Consider the following 15,125-nt stretch of genomic DNA (forward strand, 5'->3'; position numbering starts at 1 on the left):
TCACTTCCTGTCGTGCACGTCACTTCCTGTATCGCTCAAACGATCGCATCTATTGTGTGTACAATATCTACGAACGATCGTGTCGTTATCTGTATGTACAGGATCGGTGCTATGCGATCGTTCGCAGATATCGTGCAGGATCGTTCTTCGTTCGTTTACCAACGATAATAATTGGAAGTGTGTACGTAGCTTTAAGATGTTTTTTTTTGGCCATCCGAGAACTACAGAACACATTTATTACCTATACTATGGGGAACAGGGAGAGGGTTTGTAGTCCTGTCTTAGGGGTCAGTACTGCACCTCCATAAATATAAGACGGTGCCTAAGTATTGTCACCACAGACAGAAAGTATGTTTACACATCAGATTTACCAAGGTGAAGAATAAAGTCTACGCTGTGGTTGTGTTAAAATGATGCTGCGAACTGGAATTAGATTAGGTAGTGTGAACTTCTGAAACAATATTTTATTCGTATATATTTGTTATCATAATATTTTATTTGTTTTTCTTTTTAGAAACTCAGATGCCTTAATTGTAAAACACAATCCAAATCCTATTTTTTAGTTAGGTCAAAGAAAGTGTTGAACACTCTTATCCGTTTCTATTCTATTCTTATTGGGTCTGGAGAAAAGTGAGAAGAAATCTTTCCCTAACAGTTGTCATTGGAACAGATGTAACCTTGCATGGTTTACCCTTTACACCTGTTATAGTGACAACTGTAATTTTGAATGTATGAATTGTATAGCAATCTGGTCAACCTTTACAGTGCTAGATAAATTCTCATACAAGTTACACAATAAACACACAGTCACACTGGACTGGTACATTTACAGTCAAGTTATAGACATAGGATATTTGTGACTGGAATTCCAACAAAAATATTTTTATTCTAGCTTGAGTGAACATGGTTTCCTCTTTCAGACATTATCACTGTTGTATTTGTCATTGTTTGAAGCAGTTACTTCTCATTCCTGATTGAGTACTAAAACAGGAAGTTAAAAGAAATTTTCCCAATGTGTTTGTGTTTTGCTTGCCTGGAGCACAAGTCATCACTAAAGTTATAGTTTTCCCTGGTCTTTTAATATGTGGCAGCACAGGATCTAATGCCGACCCTGTCATGTGTAGAGTTTTTACTGAGTACAACAAGCCACATGTTTCTTCATTGTTGGGATGGATTGTTGGTTTTATTCCTGTCTGATATGTATATGTAAATCAGTGCTTCACTCTACCCTGTGTAGTATGTTACATATTCCAGGGCTAAACAAATCCCCGGTCTCCACAGTGATTAGAAAGAATACCAAATGACTAGGATGTCTTTTCCAGAGCCAACAACAGTTATTAGGCCAGCGGGGCTTTAACAGACATACGCACTGCCTCCTGGTTATATTTTTGGGACAGGTTACCAGTGGGCAATTGCTGACTCTGTAACCCAAATCTGGTTCTGGGAATTAATGTTGTAGGGAAGTGGTAAATTAAGCTATGTTCAGATGGATGGTGAGGTTGCACTGGTGGTTGCCGCTTTCTTCCTTCCATCTAATACCCATGTGCATAATTTATATATGTAGTAACTTGAAACTGGCTGCCCCTACAGCATAAATGGGGCAAATAGAGTTTCAGTACCTTTTGCTGTCAAACCAGCACAGTAATTGGGGTGGGTGAGAGTCTCAGAGTTTATAAACTGATTGTGACCACTGAGCGATACTGAAAAACTGAAATAAGGTGTTTGTGGTAGTTCTGGCCCTGCTGTCGCCTTGCACAGAATGGTATATCTGCACCTACCATAGTTAAAAACAGGCTACATCTTTCCAGGCCTGAACAATATTTATAAACACCCAAAATAGCAATAAATAAATGTTGACAATGTTTTATTACCCGATTATTCATCTCCAAATCAAAGGGCTTCAGTCTTTGTATGATGTCAGTTTAAAGCATATATCACATATCACTAAAATTTTTACTTTACATAAAAGGGTATACAGGGTAATTATTTTTGGTTGACTGTGGAGGAGTTTTTGTCCACTCGTGTTTACAGCATTGCTTCAGTTCAGAGGTTTGCAGGTATTAGTGTATGCACAGCTCTCTTAAGGGTCCTGCCAGAGCATTTAGATTTTGTCTGGACTTTGATTGGGCTTTTGCAGCACCTCAAATTATACTTTTTTCTTACAGTCTTTTGTAGATTGGCTCGCAGGCTCAGGGAGGTATGCTAGGTGTCTCTCTGAACACAACCTGCCCGCTCTTCCATCTCAGGCTCAGATTCGTGGTGGGAGAGTGGGCGGGTTCTGGCATCATTAGGTCACTTTGGGGGAAGTTTCCTCCCCTTCTAGTGACACACGGCTCCCCACGCATGTGAGGTCCAGAGCCGGTAAATTTAGTGATCCCTGGTTTAGGATCATTGTGGTGTTGTATGTCCAATTTCAGCCAAGTTGTGGCTGTTGGATAAATGTCCTCACATTTGACTCTAGTATAATTTAGTATACAGAGAAGTTTAGTGGCTGCAAGGTATCCAGGTCCTGTATCTGCAAAACAAGCCCAAATCCTTAGCCCTGTGTTAAGTGTTTGGCAGTTTGTATAAGGTGTTTGTGCTGATATGCTGTTTGTTTTTTGCCATTTGTGGTGCAGTGCCTTATGGTCAGAATTCTCTCCTTTGGTCTCTGCTGCCTAAAAGGTGCACCTTTGCAAACCTAAGCTGTTCTGCCATGTTTGTTTTAGAAAAAAGAGACTTTCTCTTGGAAACCCTTCTATACAAGCCATTCTTGTGCAGTCTTTTTCTCATGGAAATATCATGAACTTTAACATTTATCATGCAGAGGCCTGTAGAGTCAGAGATAAAGCTCTTGGGGTTTCTGCAATTCTTCTGAGCATTGAACAATCTGATCTTGGGGTGAGTTTGCCTGGGACTTCCATTCCTACAAAGATTGGCAACTGTCTTGCATATTTTCTGCTTGAGAATGGTGTGCCACTGTAGAATGATGGACTTCAGATGGTTTGGAAATTGTATATTTTACGCTTCTCAGATTGATGGGCATCAACTATTGCTTCCCTAAAATCACTGCTATTTCTTTCCTCTTCTGTATTGTTTTAGAATTTAAATAATCCAGACAAGCACATTGCCAAAACTTCTGCTTTTATAGGTGATCACATTTGCTGATGATCAATTAATCACATGCATTTGATTAGCAACACCTGGGTGCTACTTACTCTCATAATTACTAATCAAGTGGTTAGGTGTACCTAATTTTTCACACACTGTTTGAGTTGTGACTTAAGCTTTGTAAACCTGTTAATGAAATTATGAGCAAAACCTTAGACTTAGGATATACTTTCTTTTTCTCACCATTTTCATTACGATTTTTACATTTTTCTAACTGTGGATATTACACTTTTGTTTTTATGTGATTTTTCTTAATGGTTTTATCTAAAAAAAAAAAAAGTTATGTTATGTTAAAAAAAAAAAATAGCTCTGTTTTGTGCCTTTTTTTCTAAAAGCTATTTGTTGGTGGGATTCTGTACATAATCTCCCCTCTATGTCAGTATTTGAGTGGATGTGATACTTAGGGAGATCTTATGAAGCCCCTGAAATAACTACCTTTGTGTATATTCTCCCATACTGCAAAGGATTTAATATTTATCTGCTGTCGCTCAGGGAGTGAAGGTGCACATTTGCTGTCTTTTCTACCACTATGAGTGATTAGGTTGAGAGAAGGGAGTGTGATTTCATTATGCTTTATCTACTACTCCCTCTCCAGCCAAGGTTAAGGACAGTAATGAACAATCCAGGTGTAGATGGACAGGTAAGGCCCGAACATGTAGGGGTCAGTTTTTGCTGAAGTTTTTTTGTGATGCAGTGGTACTATTCTGGAGCATAAAGTCAGCTCTACCAATGCAGTTGTCTGTGCATTACCGGATTCTCTTTAAATGCTGTTACCTCCTTTCACTACTAAGTGCCAATGTAGTGGTTAAAATTTGTTTTACCGGTAACAAAAAAAAATCCTTGATTTGTTGACATTAGTACTTTGGTTCACTTTTGATGAAGGTGATACTGAACCCTTATAACATTTTCCTGTCATCCATGGTTTGGTATTAGTCTGAGGTGCATAATTCTGGCAGACAATGATGATTGGCTATTTGGCTGCTGTGGGGTACAAACTGTATAATTTAGATTATTGCCCCTATCATTATTGCTGGCTTCTAATGTTTAGGTAGCTGAATGTTGATTTTTGGAGTATGGTCCAAAGTATGGAGTGTGCAATAATTTTATCTTGCTATCTGGTTAGTTAAGAGGAAATCCTGTTATGAAAAAAATCATGTCACCTACAATTGCCAACATCCTATTTGGAAAGTGCTAGTTGCCTGTCAGTCTTACTGACTATATCATTTCTTTTTAGAAAAAGAATAATATAGGGCAGCTGCCATATTTCTATCATGACAGGTTTGTTTTTAAGGAAATTGTCACTTCTGGTTAGATTATTTAAAGGAAGTGTTGATTACAATATGATAATCTTTATGGTAAGAGTTTGTTTTAAAAACCCTACATCTTGTAAAATGTATATAATATGCGTGCAATAGGGCTACCAATGTGTTTTCCTTGTAGTCTTTTCCCCTGCTTTTTTTTTGTGGATATGCTTTTCTGCTCCTTTTCACGTAAAAAGTCTTTGAATTTTACTGGCTTGTTGCTATTGTAGCTTATATCATATCTCAGTGTTTAAGGCAATTAGCAATATCACATTGAAGGCTAATTTGAAAACATCTATAGTTAACAAACAACAAAAATATATGTTATTTTTTTTAAAGTTACCATACTGGTTAAGGAATTGGATTTTCCTTGCTGTAACCTAACTTAGGAACCCAAGGTTTCTGAAAAAGAACAATGATGCAACATGCTGTAGAACTAACTACAACTAATAGGAGTCAAACAGGAAGACTGATTATCACTGTATGACTTTATCAAAACTAATGCAATCACCAAATTGGAGGACCTTTTTAACTGTTTGGCAGCCCCAACTGTCATGTTAGTTTTATGCATGTGCTGATTACCGCCCCATTCATTTCTTATAGGTGGGGAAGGCATGAGTGAGATACTACATGTAGCAACTCTACAACTACAGATTCCAGACATGGAAAACAGGTAACCACAACCTCACTGGCTGTGTCAACTAGCCCAAACTTTTCTAGAAAAAAAGTGCTGTGGGAACTGGATCAATTGGTGGCCTGTTCCTTCATAATGTATTTGTAAAACAAAACTACACAACAGTAGTCGTTGCCTTTTAGCAGTTAACATGGTGTTTTTAATTTATTTTTGTTGGCTTTGCATGGGTTGTCAATACGCATTGCCACCAAAATATTGATAAGAAAGACCATAAGTCTCTAAGTTTAGCCTAAATATTGACTCCTTTTGGGCTACCTTAGACTTTCTGTAGACCTACTGGAAAAATCTTCAATGAATTGTAAAAACCTTGCTATGTCTTAGTTTATTTTTTGAACTACCTGCGTTATAATGTTTTCGCCTCCTTTTTTTTACCATAGATTCTTTAAAAAACAGACTAATTTCAATTTTATTTACATTTTCATTTGTTAAATATTTTGTATTTAAAGCAGAACTGTGATTACCAATCCCCATTTCATTGCAGGACACTTGCATATTATGGCCATATTTCCTTCTGTACATCCTGAAGACGATCTTTGGCTATCTTGAATGGCTGTCCCTGAATGTGCAGAAGGGACATCGCCTGTTGCTTTCTGCAATACTCAACTAAAATGCAAATGTTAAAAGTGGGACTAGTTTCACTTTAATACTAAACTCTAGTTAGTGTTTTATCAAGTATGTGTGACATCGAACTGTTTTTTTCAGGTCAATCCTGGGCAACCACCTAAAATATTCCTTCCAAACAGCCTACACGGTGAACACAAATCAGGCCACTTTTAAAGATTCCTCTTTCCTGGTGTGTTACTTTATAGCGTACAGCACTGTAAATGCATTCTTTGACCCAGCATGATATATTGCAAGTTACCAGTGCCTTATATCCTTGTCACTTGCTGTGAGCTGCGTAGAAGTGTTTGTTATGTAAACTATTAACCCTTTCAGCCACCATGTAATGGGGTAGAACAAAGGCAGGTTTGTAATCCAGCAGAGACAGGAAGTGTTACCAGGTAAAATAATGGAGGGAAAGCCCAATGACTATTTCCAGACTGGGCATGTGGTTACAACTTGCCATTGAACTGCCATTGAAAATTAATGGAGGGAGCCGCTGCTTCCAGCTGTCAGTTGTGCAGACTGGTCAACACAGAAGTGTGGGTGACTGAGCAACTGGCAAAGTGCCAGACATCAGGAGCTACATTTTGGCAGGTCTGGATTTGCCAAAAGAAAACAAATGCAGCTACCACACCTGAACAGTTGCTTGCATTTTGCTTTGTTATAGAAAGGGATATCTTATGTGGCCTTTCTTTTTCTTTTTGAAAACATCTGAAATTGATTTACTGGTAACAGGTTGTCCTTTTTACAATTGCATGTTTGTAAAAAAAAATGCATTTTTTTATTTATTTTCCAACAGACTCTTCTCGAATTTGCTGAAAAGTGGAAAGCCTCAGAAGATTCTCTGCCATTATTGGAAGTGTACATGGTCGCCATTCATAGTTACTCGAATGCTCGACCCTACCTTACCTCACAGTGTGAAAATGTTGGCTTGGTACTTGAGCGGCTAGCTTTGTAAGTATTTTTGTAGCAGAAAAAAATACTTTCCATCCATCATTTTATGAATGAAAATGATGGATCCTGTAAGTTCATTTGTGTCAGGCAAAAGTACAATTGTTTTTCCTTACACTTTTGCATTTATGGCAGTAACATTACACCTCTGATAAGGCAGCCCTGACCCCTAATCTTGTCAGACATTTCACCTAATGTGCTAGTATCTAGTTTGTATTGAGCCTCCCACCAATTTACCAAAATTTTCTCATGTTTGATGCCACAGTTGCGCCACCATTTTACACACAAAATTTAAAGTCCATTCTACTGTTGTTAATAGAATGTAAAATAGCTCAGATGTGTGTTCCACTATGATGATCTTGTGGGTGGTGGCAGAGAAATCACACACCGTTTGGAGTAAAGTGATTCAAATAGCTGTCAAGTTATCAAGTCCACTTCTGCTCAAGGAAAAAACGAATGTTGGTTTTTAATTACAGAACGTGTATGATTTGTTCACTGATACTGTTGTTAAATAAGACTTGCGAAGAACTCTGTAAATCCTTAATATGTAGCTAATATCAATATATTTATCAAACCTTTTTTTTTCCCACCCCACAGAAGCTGTGTTGAACTCCTTTTATGTTTGCCTCAAGAGTTACCGGATGATCATTGGCAGAAATTTCAAGGCTCCATTAAGGTATCCCGTGCACTGGGAAAGTATTTGAGCATATAATGTTGAGTTTTGAAAAGGCAGGAGATAATCTTTTAATTGGTCATTAAAGGGAATCTGGCATTTAGGTCAAGGTGTCGGTTTGTCTTCATTTCTCACCCATTGATACTTTCACCTTCTGATAAATTATGTTTTGCTACACCTGAGTTTCTCTGATTGCCTTTGAATGAAGATAACCTTAATAAGAAATAGGTTTTAGTAATGTCTAATAACTATTTTATTGTTTTGCCATGCAATTTTAACAGCCTGTTTTATGTATTTATTTAGCATATGTTAGGCTCAGATTGTTTTTGTTTGTAACATATATACATTTTGAACCTATGTAGGTTAAAGGCCAGCTTTGCATGGGGCTTCAATGGCCTATACTGCCTACTCTTGGACAAACTTTATTCTGTTTAGTGATTTAAGAAGTTGAAGGACATTATAAATATGAAAGAAACCTTTCCTCTGGCTAACTAGATAATTTTGAGGTGCAAGATTTTAAAAAATAAAGTATTGAAATTGGTTGCCTAAAAGATTTTGCCTTCATTTTTATTTCTGACTTATAAATTATTGCGTTATTACTGAATTGTCCGCATGCTTGTTAAACATGCTGGCTGCATAAAAAGAATGCTGTGCAGCATCAGACAGGCTGCACAGAGAATAACACTGGGGCTGTAGTTTAGCTAATCATTCAGATCAGAAAATAATCCTGTGTTCTTCCCTAATCCTTCACTAAAAATATGTAAATGTATATAATGTAAAAAAATGGAAAGTTAGACACTTCAGTTTTACATCTGGCAGCAATGCATTTGTTACTTGTCTATTTAGGAACAAAGAAAGTAGTTAACCTTTAGGTAACATTGCTGCCTACAGGAAAAACAAAAAAAAAAAAACAAGGAGTCCAAGATAAGCTCTTATCAACCAGCCTGATTCAGTTTTTGCCTATTGTTTCCTTGAACCTTCGGAAATCATTGCTGGTATGTACTTATCACTTGTATTTAGGTTGGTCCTAGATACATCTTAAGCTACGTACACACGTCAGATTTTTATCGCCCGATCATCGGCCAATTATCGGGCGAAAATCTGCCGTGTGTACAGTCGGTGTCGTCCATCGTCCGGACGACCGACCTGCCGGATCCACGGACGATGGACGACAGCCGATCCTAATGAAAGTGAAGGGGAGAGCGCGCAGCAGGGTGCCGCTCCGTCGCTCTCCCCCTCTCCATAGAGCATGAACGGTGCTGTATGTACAGCACCGTTCATGCATCGTGCACTCCCTTGTCGTTGGAAAGGATCGTGAAAGATCCTTTCCAACGACAAAAATTGGCAGTGTGTACGCAGCTTAAGGCTGCATACACACCTGCAATTATGATCCTTTCTAACGACAAATAAGTGCATGATGCATGAACGAGTGCTGTACATACAGCACCGTTCTGCTCTATGGAGAGGGGAGGGGGAGAACCACGGAACGGCACCCTGCTTTGCGCTCTCCCCCTTCACTTCCAATAAAATCGTTTGTCGTCCGTGGATCCCCCAGGAAAGTTGTTCAGACAACGGGCGCTGTACACACGCCAGAGTCTCGTCTGATATCGGCCCTGAGCGGATTATCTGACGAGAAACATTGCAAGTGTGTACGTAGCCTTAGGCTAGATTCTTTCCCAGGAGAAAATTCGGATTTCCTTTGCCTGAGTCCATTTAAAAATTGCTCTTTCTACTCTAGCTACAAGGCGCTAGATCTTAGCAGCTGCACAGAACAAAAGATGTAATAGCTGCAGTCCAGGATACAATTCAAAAGATCCTAACCTGCTTAGGAAGTCACCCAGCTCACAGGCTTAATTATAGAAACTCCATGTGAGATGGGTGAAATACACTAAGAGGACTTATATAGTTTGGACATGTATTAAAACAGGCCTTTTTTATTACATTTTTTTTTTTAATTAACAGAACAGAACTTTTGATTTTCATCCTGAAGTACAGCTATCACTTCTTTTGTTCTGTTCAATACTACAAGAAGAGTTGGACATGTCCTGCAGCTTGGACCAGCAGCCAGAAATCTAATCCTCACACTGTGATCTGAGGAGCTGTCATTCTATACTAGATCTTAGCGATTTTTGGGCATCAAGCAATCCTTTCCCAGATCTGTTTACCTGTTCCCACGCTCCCATGTTAACACGGCATTGGGATTCAAACATGACCATGTTACATTATTGTAGGGCAGTATGATGTATAAATACCCATTGTTCTTCAGAATTGGAATGTCATTTTTAGTTTTATTAAAATTATTAAGCTTCATTTATTGTGCTTTTCTAGGCTGCTCATGAGCGGTTAACTGAAAATGGCAGCCATGAGCTTTTAATCTTGTGCAACATGTCTCAAGAAGCTGGTGTGTGGAAGGATCCAGTTTTGGCCAAGATCCTTAACAATGAAATCCAGGACCCCTGCCAGGGTAACTTTTTTTTTTTTTCATTTTTTGTGATTACTCCTGTTCTTCAGATGATTTTTAGGTGTAACAATTTGCATCTTTTTTCTTAAAGAGTCATAGGTGCTGGACTACTGAATCTTATTTCCTTAGCTTGTGCAAGCCAGATCATTGATGTGAGCCTTTTAAATCTGATAATGTGTGATACGAAGGTCATACCATAAAGCTTAATTTCAATTAAGATAATTGCACTGACAAACAGAATGCCAAGGCTTCCTTTCCTGTAATCGTATGGTATTGTGTTTCATATGAGGGCTTAAGACTGCAACACAGCACTACATATTCACAGAAACTGTAAGGTTACTGGCAACGATTATTATTTGTTACATATTATGTATCTTAAAAGATAAACTCTGTAGTTTACAAAAATTAATTCTAGAAGAGAAGACGTTAGCTCTGTGTAGCTTTAACAAGCAGTGCATCTGTTTTGGCAAGGAGATCCATATGCTGTAAAAAAGGTAACCAAAATGTAATGATGAAATAATGATAGATCCATTGTGTTACCCTGTAAAATGTAATGATTTAATTCCCAATTGTCTTAACACAACACCTGCATTTGCTGTTTCTGTGGATTTCAACCATTTTCAGTACAGGAAAAAAGACTGCAAGCCAGATTCAACGGCTAAGGCTCTCAGGAGTTGCTTTGTTTTTGACTATAGCATGACCATTGCTGCCAGAAGGGGTGGTTTAGGTAGCCATTTTTCTCCTGGATTTTTTTTCTCTCCTGGAATTAAATTAAATTGATTTTTAGGTAGTTTAGGCTTTTTGTGTTTTTTTTCTGCATTGAGTTTATAAGAAATATACATTGGAATTTTGTTTTAGTTTATTTTGACATGGCGATCTAGAAAATAACACATCTCCCTGGCGGGCTTTTCTCACCCTTACACTGCTTCTATAGAGGGAGCCATAGGTATTGCCCAATCAGAACTGTAAATGGTTTCTGTTTATCCTCTTTACATTTGGGGAAGGTAAGAGTGAAAGTAGTAGTTTAAAGAACTGCATTTCTAGCAAGATTAACAGGTAACTTCTGTACTTGCTGAAGATGTTCTCAGCCTGAAAAATAATGCATGCACTTCACCTGAGCACTGTTAAAATTCAATATTACACTTTTTTTTCTTGGATTTACATATCTTTTTAATTTGAAGGCACAATTTTCTCTTTGACTTGTGACCTTACAGGAAGATTGCAGAAGGACTATGGCATCACATTTGGAAACACTTCCTAGTGTTCAACCCAGAATTTCTTTTAAAGCTGGGTGGGAAGAAATAGTAGGCGGTTGGCAGCCCCCTGTATTGTGACCCAACTCTTCAGTAACCACCTAAAAACAGGTTACTGAAAAGTGCTGGGTCTTGCACCCGACTAAAAGGGGCTGGAGAGAACACTGTATTCCTATCAAAATTTTGCGTAATTCTTAGCTATGGATATGTCTTTTTTGTTTTTGCCCTTTGTGCAGCATGCCAAGTTATTGCTGTTGTATAGCTGTTTATTTTACACCGCTATATTTCTGTGTCTAAAGCTGGCTTACATCTTTCCACAGCGGATAGTTTTCTGTGTTTGGAAGGCCCATTGCTACTTGAGATGCGAGTTAAGCGACTTCTTAAACTTAGCAAAGTGGCTGAGGCAACCTACCTGGCAAAATTATGCTCCGACCACCCAGATATGAGCAAGAAGGGACACTTCAAACAATTATACCTAAAATGCCTTTGTGCAGCATCTCCAAACATAAAGCTTATAGAAGAGGTTTGTTATGGTTTTTTTTTTTCCTCCCTCTCTATGTGCTGTGCTTAGAGGCAATCCCAACTCTTTTTCCTGCTATTTTCATATGTTCCTTGTTGTCTCTCTGTTGTCTGATATGGCAGTGGATTACCTAATCTGTGTTGTGGTGGTGACCAGTTCTGTATCTATGACATCCGCACCAACCAATCACAGAAGACAGCACACTGACCGGTTAGAGAGCCTGGGTGGAGCTTTAACAGTGATGGAGGGCTGTGGGCAGAGAAGATCAGGACTGGATGACATGACCATTTGCCACACACAAGATGGCCGTTTCCATACATTTATTAAAAGTTTTATTTTTCGTAAATTCTAGCTGACACATCCAGTGCCTCTAAGGGGGGCTGATCTTCGAGTGCAAGAAAGTGAAAATAAGTATCTAATACTGGGTCTGATGTTTGAGTTTAGGTCAACCTTTAATTTTTTTTTTTACCTCTATACTACTTTTGAGAGCGTATTCCTAAAATTGTCAGCACATCATGTGCTGATAATATTAAAGTTAGGAATTGACTCCCCAGTTTTCCCCTGAAAATGTTTCCAGCCAGGTGGCATTAAAATGTAGTCGGGAGAAATTTAATTTCGTTTTGGGATGGCCAAACTAAAATGGGTGTGTCTAGAAGAATAACAGATAATATTAATGATGCTATCTACAACAACCAAGATATAATGTCATTATCCTGTTACCATCTTGATGGGGTAATCAGGCATGTAATATTATGGCACACTTATGGTTTAAAGCAGTACCCTTGGCTGGTCACAGCACCCATCATGTGGATAGCATGCCTCTTAACACCAAGGATTGGAGTGCTATTCCATCCCTTGTGTTCTCATGTAGCCACACTGAGTAGAAACTACTGTGGGCGCCATCATGGCATAAATATGATGTGGTCAGATCATGTATATGTAGACATATTCCTTTTTCTCCAATTCCTAATGTATACTACAGAGTATCCAAGGTAAGGAAACCTCCCACAGTGCCACCATCATTGCCAGGCACTATTAAATACAAGGCAGCAGAGTGGACACAGGATGATAGACACTGCTCTTTAAATACAGGGCTGTGTACACATCCTGCTGCTTGGCAAATAATAATGGGGCTGCTGGTGACCCATTGTTAAGCTTGCAAGAGGCACACTGGTTACATAGGGATACTGCATGCATTGTGCAGATTCTGGGAAGAACACTGCATTTTTACAGAGCAGTTTTGTATAGCTAATATGTTCTTGAAATTTGGATATAGTTGCGCTTTCATGTATTTAAAATTACCTACATTTTTCTGGTGTTCATTTTTTTTCTCTTTATTTAGATTGCCAAAGTAGATTGTAAAGATGCATTGGAAATGATCTGTAATCTGGAGTCGGAGGGGGATGAGAAAACCTCACTTATACTGTGTGCAGCATTTCTTTCCCGCCAACTACAATTTGGGGAAATGTACTGTGCCTGGTAAGTTGTGAATTAATTGATCAGAACTTTAGACAGAGAAGAGCAGGGTTTGAAATGTTGAACTTCTGTCTGAAAGTTAACCTCTTCTTGTCATGTAGGGTACACCAAGATAAAAAAGCAAATTAAAGCATCTCCCATATTGTTTTTAAACATCCACTTTTTTCTTTTCTTTTTTTTTGATAAGGTATAGTAAACTCTAGCAAAACAAACACAGCATCCTGGAAATAGGAATCACAGGGTGGCCTGTATGAACTAGCTCCCTTAAAATAAAAAATCAAATCGTATTCTGATCCTTTATTACATCTTTTATTTTTTTTATTATTTATGCTTGTTTTTGGCAACTAACATTTTTTAGTGACAAAGTAATTAAGAGCAACTTAGGGAAGAAGCTGGTGCCATAAATCCAGTAGGATGTTAAAGTAGCAGGAATTTTAGTCCCAGAGTATTGGCATGAAAAACAATTTACTCTCTTAATGATGCTTGGTTTATATAGACAGGTAACCTCTGCCCAGTGTTGTACAGGGAGATCTGTAAAACAGGAGCTACTATTTTTCTGTAATATCTGTAATACTAAAGTGCATTTTTATTGTACACACATTTTGAGTTATTGCAGTTATCGCAAAGAGATTAAAACATAGCATACCCAAACAAAATACTGCAAATGTCTTTTCCAAAGTGCTCTGACAACGTGATACTGGTTTTTACCAATGGATTTACAAAAATTGCTAGAATGTTTTATTTAGTGCACAAAAAGAAGTTATTAAAAACTAGTCCTATCATTTGATCATATATATATTTGCCATCAGAGAGAACTGTCAGAACACGGTCAGTGCATCTTGGCCTACAGTGCACAGGCTTGTGTTGTCTTAGAGAAGTCAGTTTCTTAAAACCCCTACTATAGTACTATACCATTTACAGTGGTAAAAGAGCTTAACTGAGTGTGATTGGCTCTCTGCAATATTTCCATGGCTGAGTGTGTTAGAAACAACTTAGTTTCAGTGATTGGATCTCGCATTCAATAGGCAATAGAATCATTCAATATTTTTTCTTCATAGGTTTAAGGCCTATCCCAAATTTGTTTGTCATTTAACTAATAAGAAAATTAAAAAAAAAAAAAAACTTACTAATTTATCTGTTTTACAGGGAATTAACACTTTTCTGGAGCAAACTACAAAGAAGGGTTGAACCATCTATCCAGGTGTATCTGGAAATTTGTCGCCAACTGTCTCAGCTGACAAAAACCGTGTACCATATCTTCTTTCTTATCAAGGTTATTCAGTCAGAGGTAAGTGATTGCGCAATAGTTTTTTTTTTTCTTTAGATTTTCAAATATGAATAAATTATTGCTATAATATTTAAATTTAAATTTTTTCAGTAGAAACCTAAAGCAGGCCTATCTCCAAAATTTTTAATTTACATAAAAAGGTAGACAATCCTTTTACCTAAAGTAAAAATTACCTTTTTTTGGAGTAACGCCCCGTCTGTCTTTATCATTGGGGGGATATAGACAGAATGGGAGTGCAGAGCCTCCTGGGATACCCACGGCACTCATACCAGGAGGCTCCTGGCTACTCCTTTTGCACATGCTCCATCTTAGGTATTCCTAATAAACCAAATGTTTGTCTTTTAACTACTGTCCCCTGAACTAAAAAAGACTACTTATAAGATATAGGACCATTTTACAGTTTTAACAGGTTTTAGCCCTTTTCTACTCTTACTCAAAACATTACTAAAATCTTTTGACTATGTATGTACTCATAACCTATGAGAATATCATTTTAGTGTGTGTAATATATTCTAAAAATCTTTTAGTCATTTTGGTTTGAATTTTTCCCTCAGATACATTGCACAATTAAATATGCCTACAAGCATGAGTTGTGAGACATGAAAATGTTTCTTACAGCAACCTATTTTACTCTACTGAAAAAAAATACAGAATTTTGGTTGAAAATTTTTAGGCACTGCTACTTTAGCTAGTGCTTTCCAGCTGCCTCCAGGCATTTGCTACCCTTTTCAGTACTTTTTACAGAGCTGGGCACA

At 37.9% G+C, this 15,125-nt stretch overlaps 1 protein-coding gene across 2 annotated transcripts in view; it reads left to right on the top strand.

The window, feature by feature from the left end:
- Positions 1–15,125, top strand: part of ZNF292 (zinc finger protein 292) — a 37,087-nt gene that overhangs the window by 11,249 nt on the left and 10,713 nt on the right. For both annotated transcript variants that reach the window (XM_072408616.1, XM_072408615.1), the window contains exons 2-7: positions 6,548–6,702; positions 7,297–7,375; positions 9,701–9,836; positions 11,407–11,609; positions 12,949–13,085; positions 14,229–14,370. In XM_072408616.1, the coding sequence (XP_072264717.1) occupies positions 6,614–6,702; positions 7,297–7,375; positions 9,701–9,836; positions 11,407–11,609; positions 12,949–13,085; positions 14,229–14,370 (786 nt within the window). In that variant the 5' untranslated portion in view covers positions 6,548–6,613. The remainder of the gene's footprint in view (positions 1–6,547; positions 6,703–7,296; positions 7,376–9,700; positions 9,837–11,406; positions 11,610–12,948; positions 13,086–14,228; positions 14,371–15,125) is intronic.

The sequence above is a fragment of the Pyxicephalus adspersus genome, chromosome 4 (assembly GCF_032062135.1).
Source record: "Pyxicephalus adspersus chromosome 4, UCB_Pads_2.0, whole genome shotgun sequence".
Taxonomy (NCBI): domain Eukaryota; kingdom Metazoa; phylum Chordata; class Amphibia; order Anura; family Pyxicephalidae; genus Pyxicephalus; species Pyxicephalus adspersus.